Raw genomic sequence first — 15,068 nt, 5'->3', positions numbered from 1 at the left:
GATAGTGATTTAACTCACACACACACACACGCACGCACACACGCACACACACGCACACTCACTCAGGGCTAATGCATAATGATGTTGCCCACATTGCTAAGGGAATAAAAGTGATCAATATTAAGTTGTTATTTTGGAATGAGACCCTCAATTGTAACAAACCACCAAAAACGAGACAAATTAAGGTTGACAATCGGAGACCGAAGAAATAAACAGCAAAAAGGCAGGAATGATTTTTAGGAAGTCTGTCATTAAATTGACGGCACAGTGCACCGCACATGGCACAGGCAGTGCACTTCCTTTGCCTCAAGGAAGATTGTGAGCAGCAAATCCATCCATTACTAAGGCACCCAACGGCAATTCTTCTGCTCTAAAGTCTGAGACTATTTCCATTAGTGAACCACAAAAGCTGTTGCTAGTAAAAATGAAATAACCCAGCAACTTCAAGGTTATGCTTCTTTCACTTTGACTATGGATGTAGGCGAAAGGTTACAGACAGCATAAATGCTGCAGGGTGGGGGTGGAGCCAGCTAAAGTGAATTTATGCTGCAAAGGCAGAAGAGTATGTGTTCAATGTAAACATTTTGTTCTTGACATCAATACAGTAAGTTCATATATGTCCATCTAATCTCTGCTAAATTCTGCCAGTACTTACTGGTGGAATGTAAAATATGTCAGTGCATTTCCAGGGGCCTCCCAAATTTGCCCCTTCCTTCCTAAAAAGGTTGAATTCAAGTATTCTGGCTATGATACAAAGTATCCAGCCAACAACCTGCCTTATGATGTAGACTGATTAAATTTTCAAGCTATAAATTAGGAGTCTCAGGAAGTGTTCAAATATGTACTTAATCTGGGAACAACATGTGGAGAGGTGCTGCACAGAGCACATTATAGAGAACAAATGAAACAGAATCAATAACATTACTGCATAAAATTTTTATCTCCTAGAAGCCAAGAATTATGGACATGAATCACTTATTCCACATAAGGCAACTATGAGCATGAGTGCAGTAAACAAAGAAAGGAAGTGAAAAATCCAAAGGAAACAAGGGTGGCGAGAGGGAGGAGAAAATTTAACGGCTAAATATAATTGCTTAAGTTAGAACTGGTCAACTGCCACAAGGAACAATGCTGTAAATCTTATGAAAATAACTGTATGGGATTTTTTTTTTTTAAATCACTCAAATAGTGGGAATTATTCTCAATTCTCAAATAATGCTAAACCTTTCAAAAGGCATCGTCGGCTTTTTAAGCCTTAACAGTGCTAGCAAGGCTTATCATATCAAAGTCTATATCATTACCACCAAAAGTTATACAGGAGAGGGTACAAAGGAACAAGAAAGACGAGAACAAAGTCCACAAAAGAGAAAGTGGATAGAGAAGTAGGAAACTAAATAGCAGGAGTACTCTCAGTGGCTGCCTCCAGTGGGGTTCCAGTGTCAGGTACTTATCCTATCCCACAGCAAAGGGGTTCCTAATGAGAGAGATGAAGGCCAGAGAAGGGGTCAAAAATTTTGGCCCAATTATTCAGATCCCACCCATCACCTCTAAATATCTAAGTATTTTGATAGATACACATTGCTATAACCAGATATTTATAAGGCAATGAATGAGTATCTGAAAATTACCAAATTCTTGTACTAAGGCCCATACACATCACTCAAAGAGTCATGGACTATATTTTTCTTTAACACACACAAAATAAATATTATTTAATCAGACTCAACAAAAAAGAAACTTGACAGCAATTGCTAGCCACAGACACACCACTGGCGACAAAAAGTGACAGCAAGAGGAGACCGAAAAAACAAAACAAAAACCAAAAAAACACCCCATAAAAAGCAGTCACAGGAACTCAAAGGCACAGCAGTCTAGGGTCATTCAACGCAGGGTCAAAGAACACCCCTCACCGTGACAGGCTTTGAAGGCACTGCCATACTGAGAAGAGAACAATCTGATACTCAGAGGAAGAACCTCAACTCACCAAGAAAGGGCAAACTCTTTTCTGTTGGCTCACTTCAGGAAGCCAGGGAAGTATGTAATACATTTTAGGATAACTTCCACTGGAAATTAGGAAAAAAATGGCGCCTAAAAGATAATCCGATTATTTGAGAAACTCAGCTCTTGTAAATAACTCATTTTTTGAGGATTCTAGATAGTCATGTTTTAGTACTCAGCAAATGTGTCAATTTTATAAGCAAAGCAAGTTATACACTACACATTTTTGATACTCAAACCAAAAAAACTCTAGATCCTTAAAGTATCCTAACTAAAAGGTTTGTGCTCAAGTTTCTTTTTCCCTATATTTCAAGGTCTGAAATTTTTGAAAATTTTACATTTTAGTTCTTAACATCTTTTAGGGAGCCTAAAGTAACAAACATAGAAACAGTACCAAATATAGGATAATATATAACTAATATTTAATATGTCCTATAGTACTCCCATGATTTCTTTAAACAATTCAATCCTGTCACATACACAAGTGGGTAACATTTTAGAAGGAGGTATCAGGATTATATTTTCCAGAGCTTTACAATTAAGAAGTGAATTTATAAGACTCAAAAGTACCTACCTTTATAACCATCACCAACAGTGCTAAAATTCATTATTTTCAACCACCTAAAGTGTTTTTTAAATTTTACTTTATTTTGCTTATTCTTTGATTTCAGAGTTTTCTAGTTTTTTTTATTATTATTTTAAAATTATTTACATACCTGTGAAAACTTCAAGTAATAAGAAATGTATAAATTAGGTAAAGCCCACTTGTTAATGGATTGCCAATACCACCACCTACTGGCCAGAAATCCATAAAACTTTCAGAATTAAAGCAGATCCACTGACTTTATCAGCTGTTAAAGCCATATAGGGAAAAAAGATTTTTACATCTGAACAAATTTTCTGTTTGTATGGTTCAAGCACTATTGAAAAGCCATATGGATGGGACTTCCCTGGTGGCGCAGTGGCAAAGAGTCCACCTGCCAATGCAGGGGACACGGGTTCAAGTCCAGGAAGATCCCACGTGCCGCGGTGCAACTAAGCCCATGCGCCACAACTACTGAGCCTGCGCTCTAGAGCCCTTGAGCCACAACTACAGAAGCCCACATGCCTAGAGCCCGTGCTCTGCAACAGGAGAAGTCACTGCAATGAGAAGCCCGCACACCGCAATGAAGAGTAGCCCCCTGCTCACCACAACTAGAGAAAGCCCGTGGGCAGCAACGAAGACCCAACACAGCCAAAAATAAATAAATAAAATAAATAAATTTATTAAAAAAAAAAAAAAGAGAAAAGCCATATGGAAGATGCATAAGAAAGTTTATGAGAGCATATGTAAACACACCCTTTCACACTATAATGGGATGACACTGTATAATATGATTTATTTTCCTTTGTTTATTCTTACGCTTTAAAGTCATGATGTTCTTTAGCTGTCACTCCAAAAATTACCTCTTAAGGAGCTTTTCAAAGAGCAAGAACTTTCTTCGTGTGCTATGGCAGGGCTGGGCCTGCATGAATTTGGATGCCGTCCAAGGGAAGGGTACGCTGTCAGACAATCTTTGCAAGTGAGCTGGATTTGGAGAAGTGGATTAGGAAGAGTTCCAAAACTACATGGAATAATACTGAACTTTATCCATTGGGTCACTCTTGCTTTTGGAGCCCTTCCATCCAACACATGGAAGGAGGGTCCCTTCACCTCATCAACCTACCAACTTACATTCCACTGTGGCTTTGCCAGGTTGGGGGAAATGGCTGAAAAGCAAAGCTAAATGAGACAAAATGTCTTTAGGCATTAGATCAATCTACTTGATCAACACCAATAATTTTTTTAAATTAGTGCTTACTGTATATAAAATGTCTGTGACCAAGATGTAGAAATAGGAACTAGATTTACCCTCCCATTTGAAACAACAAAAAAAACCAAAAACAAAACAAAAGCATCCACAAGCAAACCACATGAAATGATGGTTTTCAAGACACTGGATATCAGACAACAAAGGAGAGTGATCCCTGAGAGATAGGAAACAAACACAGTGAACCCTACCAGCAGCCCAGATTACTACCTTGAGATTTTCCAGGCCACAGCAGGAAGAAGGGAGAAATAAAGTGGAGCCCAGCAGACTCCCTGAGTTGAGGAGACCAAAGTGGCTAGAACTGACAGGACAGAGTACCAGAGAGCAGAGAGCTGTCCAACAACTCCAGAGAGGTACAGGGAGTCACCCTGGAGTATTAGGTGGAGGAATGATCAGCACATGCAAGTGAGGAAACTATCCAAGGCCAGGGAAAGAACCATCCACAACGATTAGAGGAAACAGTGCCTGGTGCTCATATGCGGCTGGAAACAATGCCTGCTCCCACAAACCAGGCTGGAAAATCTTGTAATTCACAAGGCACTAGGTAGAATACTCAGGAAGGCTTTGCCTCAGTAGTGGGGAATAATTAGACCCAGACTGAGCACCGCTCCAGATTTACTTAACAAATCATAAAAGCAAGACCCTTCCAGTAATTTAACTACATACCAAAACAAAGCTTAAGAAGCTTTATAAATATCCAGCACCCAACAAGGTAAAATTCACAAGGTCTGGCACCTAATCAAAGATTAGCAGATATACGAAGAAGCAGGAAAACATAATCCATAATGAAGAGACTAATCAATCAATCAAAACTGACTTATAGCTGACACATTAGAAGGATGCAAAAAGTTACTAAACAGCTATGAAAACTGTACAGTTTTAACTAAAACTGTATTGTATATGTTCAAAAAAGTTAAGTAGAGACATGGAAGACACTAAAAAAAAAAGGCCCAAATCAAACACTTAGATATGAAGCCTTTCACTTAGATATGGGGTGAAAAATGCACTGGATAGGAATAACAAATTAGGCACTGCAGAAGAAAAGATCGGTAAGCATGAAGACATAGTAATACAAACTATCCAAAAGAAACATACTGGAAAAAAAAGATTTTTTAAAAAGAAAAGAACATCTGAGAGCTGTCGGGATATCATCAAGTGGCCTAATATATGGTTAACTGAAGTCTCCCAAGGAGAGAGGTAACATAAAAAATATTTGATGAAATAATGACTGAAAAACTTGGTGAAAATTAAAATGCATAGATTCAAGAAATTCCATGAACTCCAAACACACGAAACATGAAGAAAACTGTGCCAAGGCACACATTAATCAAATTACTCAAAACCAGTGATAAACAGAAAATTTAAAATCAGCCAGAGAAAAAAGTACCACACAATAAAGGGTACCTGGAATAAATAACCCGAAGAACTTTCAGGATAATACTCCAGTACTACAATTATTCAACTTCTTCACAAGAAAGAGCACCTAGAAGCAAAGCTCCTTACCTTAAAGAAAGAATGGATAGCAGCTGTGGCTTCACTGCGAACTCTCAGTATAGAACCCTGAACATTAGTCCTACACCTAAGGTGAGGGTATTGTCTCAGATACTCCAGAGGATGCCTCTCTTTATATTTAAAAGGGAAAGCCTGACAATAAAAGGAAAAACAAGTTAGAAGCTAAAAGAAATACAGTTTTATAAAATCAGTTTACAGGGCATTTGTTAAATAGTAGTGCTTTAGAATAAAATTAAGATGCTTTCGTTCCTTATTTCTTAACATAACTGAATATGGTCCACATTAATTCTAACAAGTTAGTAGAACAGTGAGTGAAATCAGAAAGATGTGGGTTTAAATTCAGCTCTACTACTTATTAGCTTTGGAACCTTGGGCAAAGTTACTTATTATCACCAAGGCTCATCTGTTATTTATCAGATTTCTATCCGTTAGCTATCAATCACTACTTACAAATAGAGAGATTAGGATATAGTTACCCAAAACACTCCACTGTTTGGCACACATGAGTTTAGAATATTGTAGATATTAAACATTGTTTTCTACAGCTGTATACAAACAGCTGGTATTGAATTTTAAAATTGCCCAAATGTCTTGAAAGCCCACAAGCGCCCATAATCAATTAGCACTATTTATCGCCATTTATCAACATGTGCTGCTGTTTCAGAACATGAGTGAGGGTCAACAGCTTTCTGTCATCTGGATGAGCAATGTATACTGATAAAAATTTTATAGGAAATTATGACTCTACCTAGAAAAATTTCCCTGCCCACACTCATTTTACAAGATTGAGAAGATAGGATAAAAGTTTCAGACCAAAACCAAAGTTTCAATAAAAAACATAACAGAGAAGCTAAGTAAAAGAACTCTAAAACAGGCTACCAACATAGCTGTCTATTCCTTTTAGGCCTTGTGCACACATTAATTTATGTCATATAGAAATAGGTCCCATACCTATGAAAGTGACAATATGATCACATTAATAGGAATCTGGGGACTGTCAGCAGGTTCAGAATTCCCTAATGCTGAATACTTAAAAATGACACTGAAATGAGGGGGAAGAGTAGTGGAAAGCATCAATACCCACCAAGGGAAAACAATTTTAAGAAGAGTAAAACACATGGCAAATTTTTAATAATCAAACATCCCTCTAAAAAAGCAAAAATAAAAATGGTTAACATTTCAGTTATCCAAAAGAACTAAAAATGAATTTGAATTAAAATGATGCTATTTCCCTATATTACTCATTTTTTGTTCATTAAATATTTGAAGATGAGTATAGCTAAACCACAGGGGGTTAAAATGGCTAGCACATAAACTTCAGCTGTGCCACTAATCAGCAATATGACCTAATGCAAGTCATTTTACCTGGTTGGGTCTCATTTTCTCCAAATAGAAACTGGATTAATAATCTATGGTTTTATTCCCTCTAACCTCTTTATCAGGCTATACATAAAAAGCTACTAACAGAAGAGCCTTGCAGAAACAGGAATAAATATGTCTTAATGTAGAATTTCTTATCTTTGTTCAGCCTAAGTATCCCCACACTCTAGCACCATCCAACAGAATTTTCTGTGATAAATGGAAATGATCTGTACCTGTGCAATGCAGTACGGTAGCTGCTAGCTGCATATGACTACTGAGCACTTGAAATGTGGCTAATGTCACTGAGGAACTGAATTTTTAATTTAATTTTAATTGATTTAATATTAAATAGCCATGGGTGGCTAGTGGCTATTGCACCAGATGGTACAGTTCTAGATCATGCAAAAGTAATTTCTAGGCAGAGTTTTCCTAAGAATGTGGTTTGCCCTGGTATGTCTTTGTCACTGCAGCTGACTAGGCATGCTTGTAAAGTGGCAAATCTCAACAGTGACAGGCACCACAGAGATACACAGAGTATTATCACTTAGCTCTCACTCCTAAGGCTCCGCCATCTACATAAATACTTTTTGCTACTCTTTCTACATTCCTCAGTCTATAGCCTGTTTCAATTATCTAGGAAGTCACAATCGAAATGTTCCAAGTGCCATCTTCCCAATAATCACACTTAAAACAAGGCTAATGTTTTAAATTAAGCCTTAACGGCCTCCATAATCGTGTCACGACACATACCTTGGCATCACAATTTCCAACAACTTCAATTTTTTCTGCCTTCAGTTCCACATTTTGCCTTTTGGACAAACTTTTTACCAGCTGCCCTTGAACTTCCACAGAACTCCCAAAGGCCAGTTCTCTATAATAACAAAACAATAGCATAAACAAGATCGTACATGTAGCCCTCATATTAATACCAACCTTGCTCTCAGAACATTAAACTATTACTTATTTATTTATTTGGCTGCACCGGGTCTTAGTTGCAGCATGCGGGATCTAATTCCCTGACCAGGGATCAAATCTGGGCCCCCTGCATTAGGAGCATGGAGTCTTAACCACTGGACCACCAGGGAAGTCCCTAAACCATTTAATGATAGAAGATTTTACCTTTAATTGGGTTAAGAGCTGCACATAGTTGAGAGAGAAGCAAAGGATAGGCGGGGGATATTGTCATGTGAAGATGTTAGAGAGAGGAGAAAAGGATCTTGATTCCAAGTATTTGGACTTGAGCCTCAAAGCTATGAAAAGCAGATTTGTTTAGAAAGATCACTGAGGGGGCAATATGAACACTTGGAATAGGGAAATGGGGAACAGAGGAGATGAAAAAAAATCAAAGTACTCTTAAAAACAAACAAAAAAAACTCACCTACTGTCAAAGCTTGAATCTGCTACAACCTGAAGGCTTTCCAAAGATGACCCGTCATTGACATGCAGGAACAAGACTTCCTTCTGGGATCGGACTGAACGAATCCATCCCTAATGAGAAATATTTCTAAATGTGAGTTTAAAATACAAACATTTTATATTTTCATTACACATACACACAAAGGACTAAATGAAAAAAAAAAAAAAAGTCTTCATAATCCTGCCTGAACAAATCAATTGCTTTTAGTTTACCGACATGCATATATAATTTTATATGGTCCTCATCACAGTGAAATACAGCTTTGGCATTCCACCTTTTTTGTTGTTGTCGTTTTGTTAATAAAGCTCATCATTCTGAATAAGATGTCGCAAATCCCGTTAAGCTGATGAGCCTAATTCACATAACCAATCCCCCTAATATTCCAGGTTTTCTTCCTGCCCCTGCCCTCTCCCCCACCATTACACATAACAGGGCACATACTTTGGTTTCTTTCTCCTTTTATATCAAATTCCCAGAAGAGAGATTACGTAGTTATAGACTAGAAACATCTTTATGGGGTTTTCTTTTTTACAAAGTATCATACTAAAAGAGTTCTCAAGAAACTTATTATGATCATATTAAGCAGCACATGAACTTTCAAAGACACTGAATTTAAATGACAGGTATGCATGAGTACAAATGAGATGTCTTCAAGTAGAACACTAAAAACAGCTCTCTCACAGATGACAACCTCTATGCTAGTTAAATTTAACTAGCATAGAGGTTGAGAGAGAATATTCTAGCAGCCTCTGAACAACTGTGAAACAGTTGATGGTGTTCAGTTAACCATCAAACATGCTTGGGAAAAGTGAGATGATCCTACTTAGGAAAACTGTACTGATCCTGACTTTCTTTGTATCCCCACCACACCCTAACAGACACTGTTATTAAAGCCCTTCTATTACTTATTTGCATGTCCATAATATTTTGTGGGTTTAGGAATCACATTTTTAGTTGCATTGAAGGCTATTGTCAGGCACACAGTAGAAAATCCATGAATATTTTCCAGTGGAAGAATATCTATCATGTACTGAACATCTACTATGTGACAAACATTTTACTACCTTCTTCATATACTGTTTCACCTCCTCCTCACAACAGCAATGTGGATTATCATTATTCCCATTTTACAAGTGAGGAATTGAGGCTCAGAGAAGTTAAATAACTTGCCTGAGGGCACACTGCTAGTAAATGGCAGAGCGTGAATTTAAACCCAAGTCTACTAGGAAGCGCTTATCTTTCTCCAGGGCTACACTGAGTAAAGCGTAAATTGCCTCAGTCTCACGTACAAGGCCCTTCATAACTTGAGCATGCCCAATCCAAAGCACCAATGCCTTGCTTTTTACTTGTTAGTAAAAGTTAACATTTATGGAGCACTGTTTAATGTGCTTCTGTCCTAAGCTCTTTATAAATATTTTTCTACTTAATCCTCACAAGAACTATCACTTTAGAGATGAAACATATTTAGAGAAGTTAGGACAACCTTGCTAAATACTCAAGGTTACCAAGTAGTACAGGTGGAATTCAAACACAGATCTCAGTTCAAAGTTCATGTTCTGTCAACAAACTCTTCTGAAATGATATTTCCACCCTATCCCTGGTTCCTGTGCCTGAGGAACACATCCTTCCTGACTCAGCTGAAATGTCACCTCATGCAAGAAGTCTTCTTTGACCTCCTCACACTGTTAAGAACTTCCCTCTCTGTATTCTCAAAGTTTTCTATTTATACCACTAATATTTATCACACTGTTGTCATTTCTTGTCTTAGCCATCAGACCAGGGCTGTCTGACAAAAATATAATGTGAGCCACATACGTAATTTTACTTTTTTAGTGGTTACATAAAAAAGAAATGGGTTAATTTTAATAGTATATTTTATTGAACCCAAAATATATATCAACATGTAATCAATATTAAAAATACTGAGATAGTTTGCATTCTTCTGTTCAAAATTAGTGTGTATTTTACAATTACAGTACCACTCAATTCAGATACTTCTAAATTAGACTGCACAGAACTAAAGTGAAAGCCTCTAACCTAGCGAGTAGGTTCTGTTCATCTTTGAATCCTCTCTAGACTAGCACACAAAGGTATTAATGTATGTCGAATTAATAGATTAATGCAAGAAAGTTTTGATTTGGATAATAGAAAGAATATGAAACCCAAAGAAATGCAAAGAGGGGGAAATTGGTCATACTGCTAAAAATCAAGGATATGTGAGGACAGCAAAAATAACTGCATCAGTGTGTTTCAGCAACCTAGTAAGTCAAACCTCCTTGCTTGGTCTGCTCCTTTAAGGAGGTACCTTCTGTGTGGAGCCGCTGCAAATATTATTATTAACAAGATAAATGATAGCAACTAACATTTATTCACGGTGGGCCACTGTCCTAAATATTTTGTAACTAATCTTCAGGACTCTGTGAGATAGGGACTATTATCTCCATTCTCATAAGAGGGAACTGAGGTTTAGACACGTTAAGTGACATGCCCATAATTAACAAGCTACTAAGCGTCAGAGATTTAAACCGAGGCAGCTTGACTCCAGAGCTCTTTCAAACTGCTACACTCCACTCGTTCTCCTAATTTATTAACATAAGTTATATGCAAAGCCCCATTTTAGGCACTGAGGTGGTTAAAAATTGAATAAAAGTTATGGTTTAGTTGAACAAATATTTACTGCCAGCTATGTGTGACTATCAAGACGGATAAGACGTAGTTCCTGCACTCAAGGAGCTATATAACTGTGGACACGCGTTATGAGGGACAAAAGAAAAGGGGCTCGTTCATTTTGCTGTATGATTAACAAGTTTAGGGGTAATAACCTGTATCATGAAAGCAAAGTTCCAGCACTTTTCAGGGAAAACTGACGGTAACCAATGAGAAGAGAAAAACGTGGACGCACACGATTGCCTACATTTTCTAACTTTCCGCTGCCGGTCGTTCTGTCCGACCCGACAGCACAAGGCAAGCCTAGACGTGGACGTGCCACATCAGTCAACGAAAAGGACAAACCCACCCCCTTCCGATACACTTACCTGGACCTTAACGCGCTCCCCACTTGCGTTCTGGGCCCCGAGAGCGTCCCGCACGCTCAGTTTGGCTGAAGGTTTGTGCCTTGGGCAGGGAGCCGAGGAACAGGAGCGCAGGGCTCGGAGCAGGCACCGGGCCCCGAACATAGCGCGGCCGCCCCAGGCCCTTCTCGGGACCAGCCCTGATCCCAGCGCGCGCGGACCCTGCCTACGGTGAACCCTCTCTTCTCCCCTCTTCCGGGCCGCAGCCCTGCCCTCAGGCGCTCCAGAGTCTCCCGCTGGCTCCCTTCTCCTTCACGGGCCCCAGCTCGTGAAGCAGCTCTGCTTTCCCCCTCCCCGAAAGGGCGGAAAGGACACAAGATGTTCAGCGACGAACGCCAAAGAGAAAGCGCGCGCCTTGAACTCCCGGGACACCCCACAACCCCGCGCAGCTTCTAAACTCACTCCCGGACCCCTAGCTGAAACACGCGCGGCACCAGCCCCTACGTCACCACGCCAACGCTAACGTCATCACGCTACGAGGAAGTGCAGAGGGAGCATGCGTACTTGTGACTCCATTTAAAGAGGCGGTGAAGCGGAGGAACGGGCGGGGTCATGAGCTGAGATGGGGCGGAGTTAAGACGCTAGGGTTGTAGAGGTTAGCGCTGAAGGAACTAGGTAACCCACTTGGGGCGAGGTATGAGAGTCTTCATTTCTAAAGCTTCCGAGTGATGCTGAGGAACGCAAAGTGAAGGGCAAGGAGTGACTGATGCAGAAGGAAAGCGGACCAGAAGGAGACTCTTGATTGTTGAGAGGATTAGCGTGAGGGGATCAGTCTTTTCGGAGTTATGACAACAGAGAAAAACAACAGAGCCCCTGCTAAAGTCACGTTTGGGTGGTATCAGACATCTAAACAGACAATTGAATAAAAGGGTGATCAGTTCCCTGACACAGCCTAAGCGTGGGATGCCAAAGATGGCTTGCTACAGAAGGTAACCCTTTGACAGGTAAGAGTAAGTGAAAAGACTTGGAACGGGGTAGTCAGAGAAGGCATGACAGTGTGAAGCTGTTGGAGAGAGAGTGGAGGAATTGCTGGGCATTGCCTGCCAGAATCTTTGAGCCTCTCTCTTTCCTTTTCCAACACAGTTATCTGCGTTTATTTGACCTGGAAACAATGACCCTTTCATGTATTAGACCACCTTTTAAACGTATCAAAAAATTCTCTAACTCATTGATACTCATGAACTAGTTTTCTATCTGATTAAAAGAAAGAAGTAAGGGCTAGTTACTTAAAGTTGCACTATTATTATGCCCATTTTACAGATAAGAGAACTTAGGCACAGAAATGTTAAATGACTTGCTCAAGAATATACATGCTACAAATGTGAGATTTAAACCTGGAAATCTTGGCTCCATCCACTAAACTGTTATGCTATACAGTCTCTCCAAGGTGGGAAATAAAACCATTGTCCCTTCCATCGAGAAACTCATGGTCTAGACATGGAGACTGGCAATAAAACAGAGAATTGTAGGGCTTCCCTGGTGGCACAGTGCTTGACACTCTGCCTGCTAATGCAGGGGACACGGGTTCGAGCCCTGGTCTGGGAAGATCCCACATGCCGCGGAGCAACTAGGCCCGTGAGCCAGAATTACTGAGCCTGCGCGTCTGGAGCCTGTGCTCCGCAACAAGAGAGGCCACGATAATAAGAGGCCCGCGCACCGCGATGAAGAGTGGCCCCCGCTCACCGCAGCTAGAGAGAAAGCCCTCGCACAGAAACGAAGACCCAACACAGCCAAAAATAAATAAATTAAAAGAAAAAAAAAAACAACAACAGAGAATTGTAATATAAACTAATAAGTACCAATATAAATGTATAAGCCAAGTGAAGTGGTAGCCTACAAAAGGAAATAAGCTGAGTTTTGGAGGAGGATCAGCATTTTGCCAGGTTGCGATGTAGGAAAGAGTGTTTCTTGCCAGAAGGTGGGCAAGAACGGTTGCCAAGAGGGCAAAAAGCCTGGAAGAATTGTAAAACTGTTCTCAAAACAGACTAGAAAATATCACCCATGAAAATACCAAGTTCTTGGACACTTCTTGAACCTTGAGAACAGAAATATGGAAACTTGCAGCTAAATGCCTTCTGAATTATGTAGCTATGGGCCTTAAAAAAAAAGTATGTCTTTGGTATTGGTTGCAAAATCTGGGGAACAAGACAATCTGGCATACATACCAATGATATGTATCCCAGTTCAAATCTCCTCTTTGACTATGCTACCTTGTCCAAGGGACCAAAAATAGTGACCAGTTGGCTCACTTCCTACCCAGGCCGTCTGTTTGTCTTGCCTTCTTTCTTTACCTGGTCCTCCCCAGTGTGCATCTTAAGAACTGCAGTCTGAGTCTCAGAGAGTGAGGATCCTGACTTCTTTTACCCTGTCACCGACTACTTGTTTAAGTCAAAGGGTTGTTTTCTGAGCAGGGGACCACTGGCCAGTAGTATGATGAAGGCACGGGAAACCAGTGTGTGAAACTGAAAACTAACGATAGTTCATTTAAAATGTAGATCACTGGAAGTTGACTACAGTATTTGTGTGTCTGGTGCTAAGTTCAAGCCACTCTTTGTACTGTATCAAATCATATCATCTTCTTATTTATTTCTATTTTTAGTGTTGGAGTGACACTTCCCCTTTTAGATTCATCATTTTCCAGACAGTTGCCAGAGTGATCTTTCTAAAATGAATATATTACTGTTGGTAATAATGATGGCTAGTGCCATAGAATCCTTACTATGTTCCAGGATTAATATGTTAATATTAATGTATACTGTTAATATATTCTTCACATATTCACTCATTTAATCCTCACAACAGCCCTCTGAAGTAGGGGTAGTAGCATTATCCGCAGTTTTCAAAGGAGAAACTGAAACTCAGAGAGGTTTCATAATTTGTACCAAGTTACACTGGCAGTTTGGCACTAGAGTCCTTACCCATTCGTAATCCAGTGATCAAGCAACCCTTCAGTTGTTCTCCCTACAACATAAAGAGGACTTGCTTTCTTTAGCATGCATACCAGGCTCTCTATGATCCACGGAGTTCCCTGAAGTGCCCTGAAGTTAGGAACAGAAGTGAAACACCCTTCCTGTTACCTTTTGATACTGCAGGTGTGTAAAATGAACACTGTCAGCATTACTTGTCAGCTTTGGGGAAGGTTTTAACCAGGCTCGGCTTGACAGTTTCCAGCTAAACTTGCAAAGCTTCAGAGCTTCTAAAAGGTAGGCACTATGCTGATACCCCATACTACCATGGAGTACCAGTCAGTGTTCATGGTTTTCATTGTGCTTGAATCTAGTCATAAAACTTTCAACACCCAAAACTTGATTTCAAGGTCATGACTTCAGAGTACAAAGGAACATAGTACTTGATGCAGAAATTATGGAGACATTAGATGTAGAAAAGAAGTGGATATTGTAAGCATCTTGGGTTTCTCTGAAGGAGCTAACAAACGTGACTATAACTTAACTTGAAAAATGGTAAGGCACATGCACAGAGCATAAAAAGTCACATTTGTAGTTTGAAACTTTCAGAAAAGCAGCTCATAATCTAGAAAGAGAAACTGATGAGTAAATGGTCAATTAAAGGAATACACACAGCAGAGCATTAGTAACCAACTCAAATTTAGTTTTTGAGATATATCCATGTAGGTCTAGTTCATTCTTTTAAATATTCCATTATATAAATGTACCATAATTTATTCATTCTCATTCTGATAGCCATTTGGGCTGTTTTCAGTGTTTCTGTATTACAAACAGAGGCGGATTTTACCATGAAGCTCATGAAATTTAGAGCCCCTTATTCGCATGCACATCTCCCCTCTGCCTTCCCTCCCATCTCTTCCCCCCCTGCAGTGCTGGGAATTGCTAGGAATTG

General features: G+C 39.6%; 1 protein-coding gene across 4 annotated transcripts in view; it reads right to left on the bottom strand.

Moving 5' to 3' along the window:
• NARS2 (asparaginyl-tRNA synthetase 2, mitochondrial) overlaps positions 1-11,639 on the bottom strand; it is a 143,510-nt gene extending 131,871 nt beyond the window's left edge. For 2 of the 4 annotated variants that reach the window (XR_009504603.1, XM_059930710.1), the window contains exons 1-4: positions 11,175-11,639; positions 8,101-8,210; positions 7,473-7,593; positions 5,352-5,492 (exon numbers count right to left, since the gene is read on the bottom strand). Coding sequence is in view for 3 of the 4 variants with exons in the window: in XM_059930710.1 (XP_059786693.1) it covers positions 5,352-5,492; positions 7,473-7,593; positions 8,101-8,210; positions 11,175-11,315 (513 nt within the window). In the remaining variant the exon portion in view is untranslated. The remainder of the gene's footprint in view (positions 1-5,351; positions 5,493-7,472; positions 7,594-8,100; positions 8,211-11,174) is intronic. The other 2 variants (XM_059930711.1, XM_059930712.1) reach the window with 1 other exon arrangement.
• Between the last annotated feature and the right edge of the window lie 3,429 nt (positions 11,640-15,068).

Source organism: Balaenoptera ricei, chromosome 8 (genome assembly GCF_028023285.1).
Source record: "Balaenoptera ricei isolate mBalRic1 chromosome 8, mBalRic1.hap2, whole genome shotgun sequence".
Taxonomy (NCBI): Eukaryota; Metazoa; Chordata; class Mammalia; order Artiodactyla; family Balaenopteridae; genus Balaenoptera; species Balaenoptera ricei.
The sequence above is the reverse complement of the archived record's forward strand: the minus strand, read 5'-3'. Positions and strand labels throughout refer to the sequence as shown.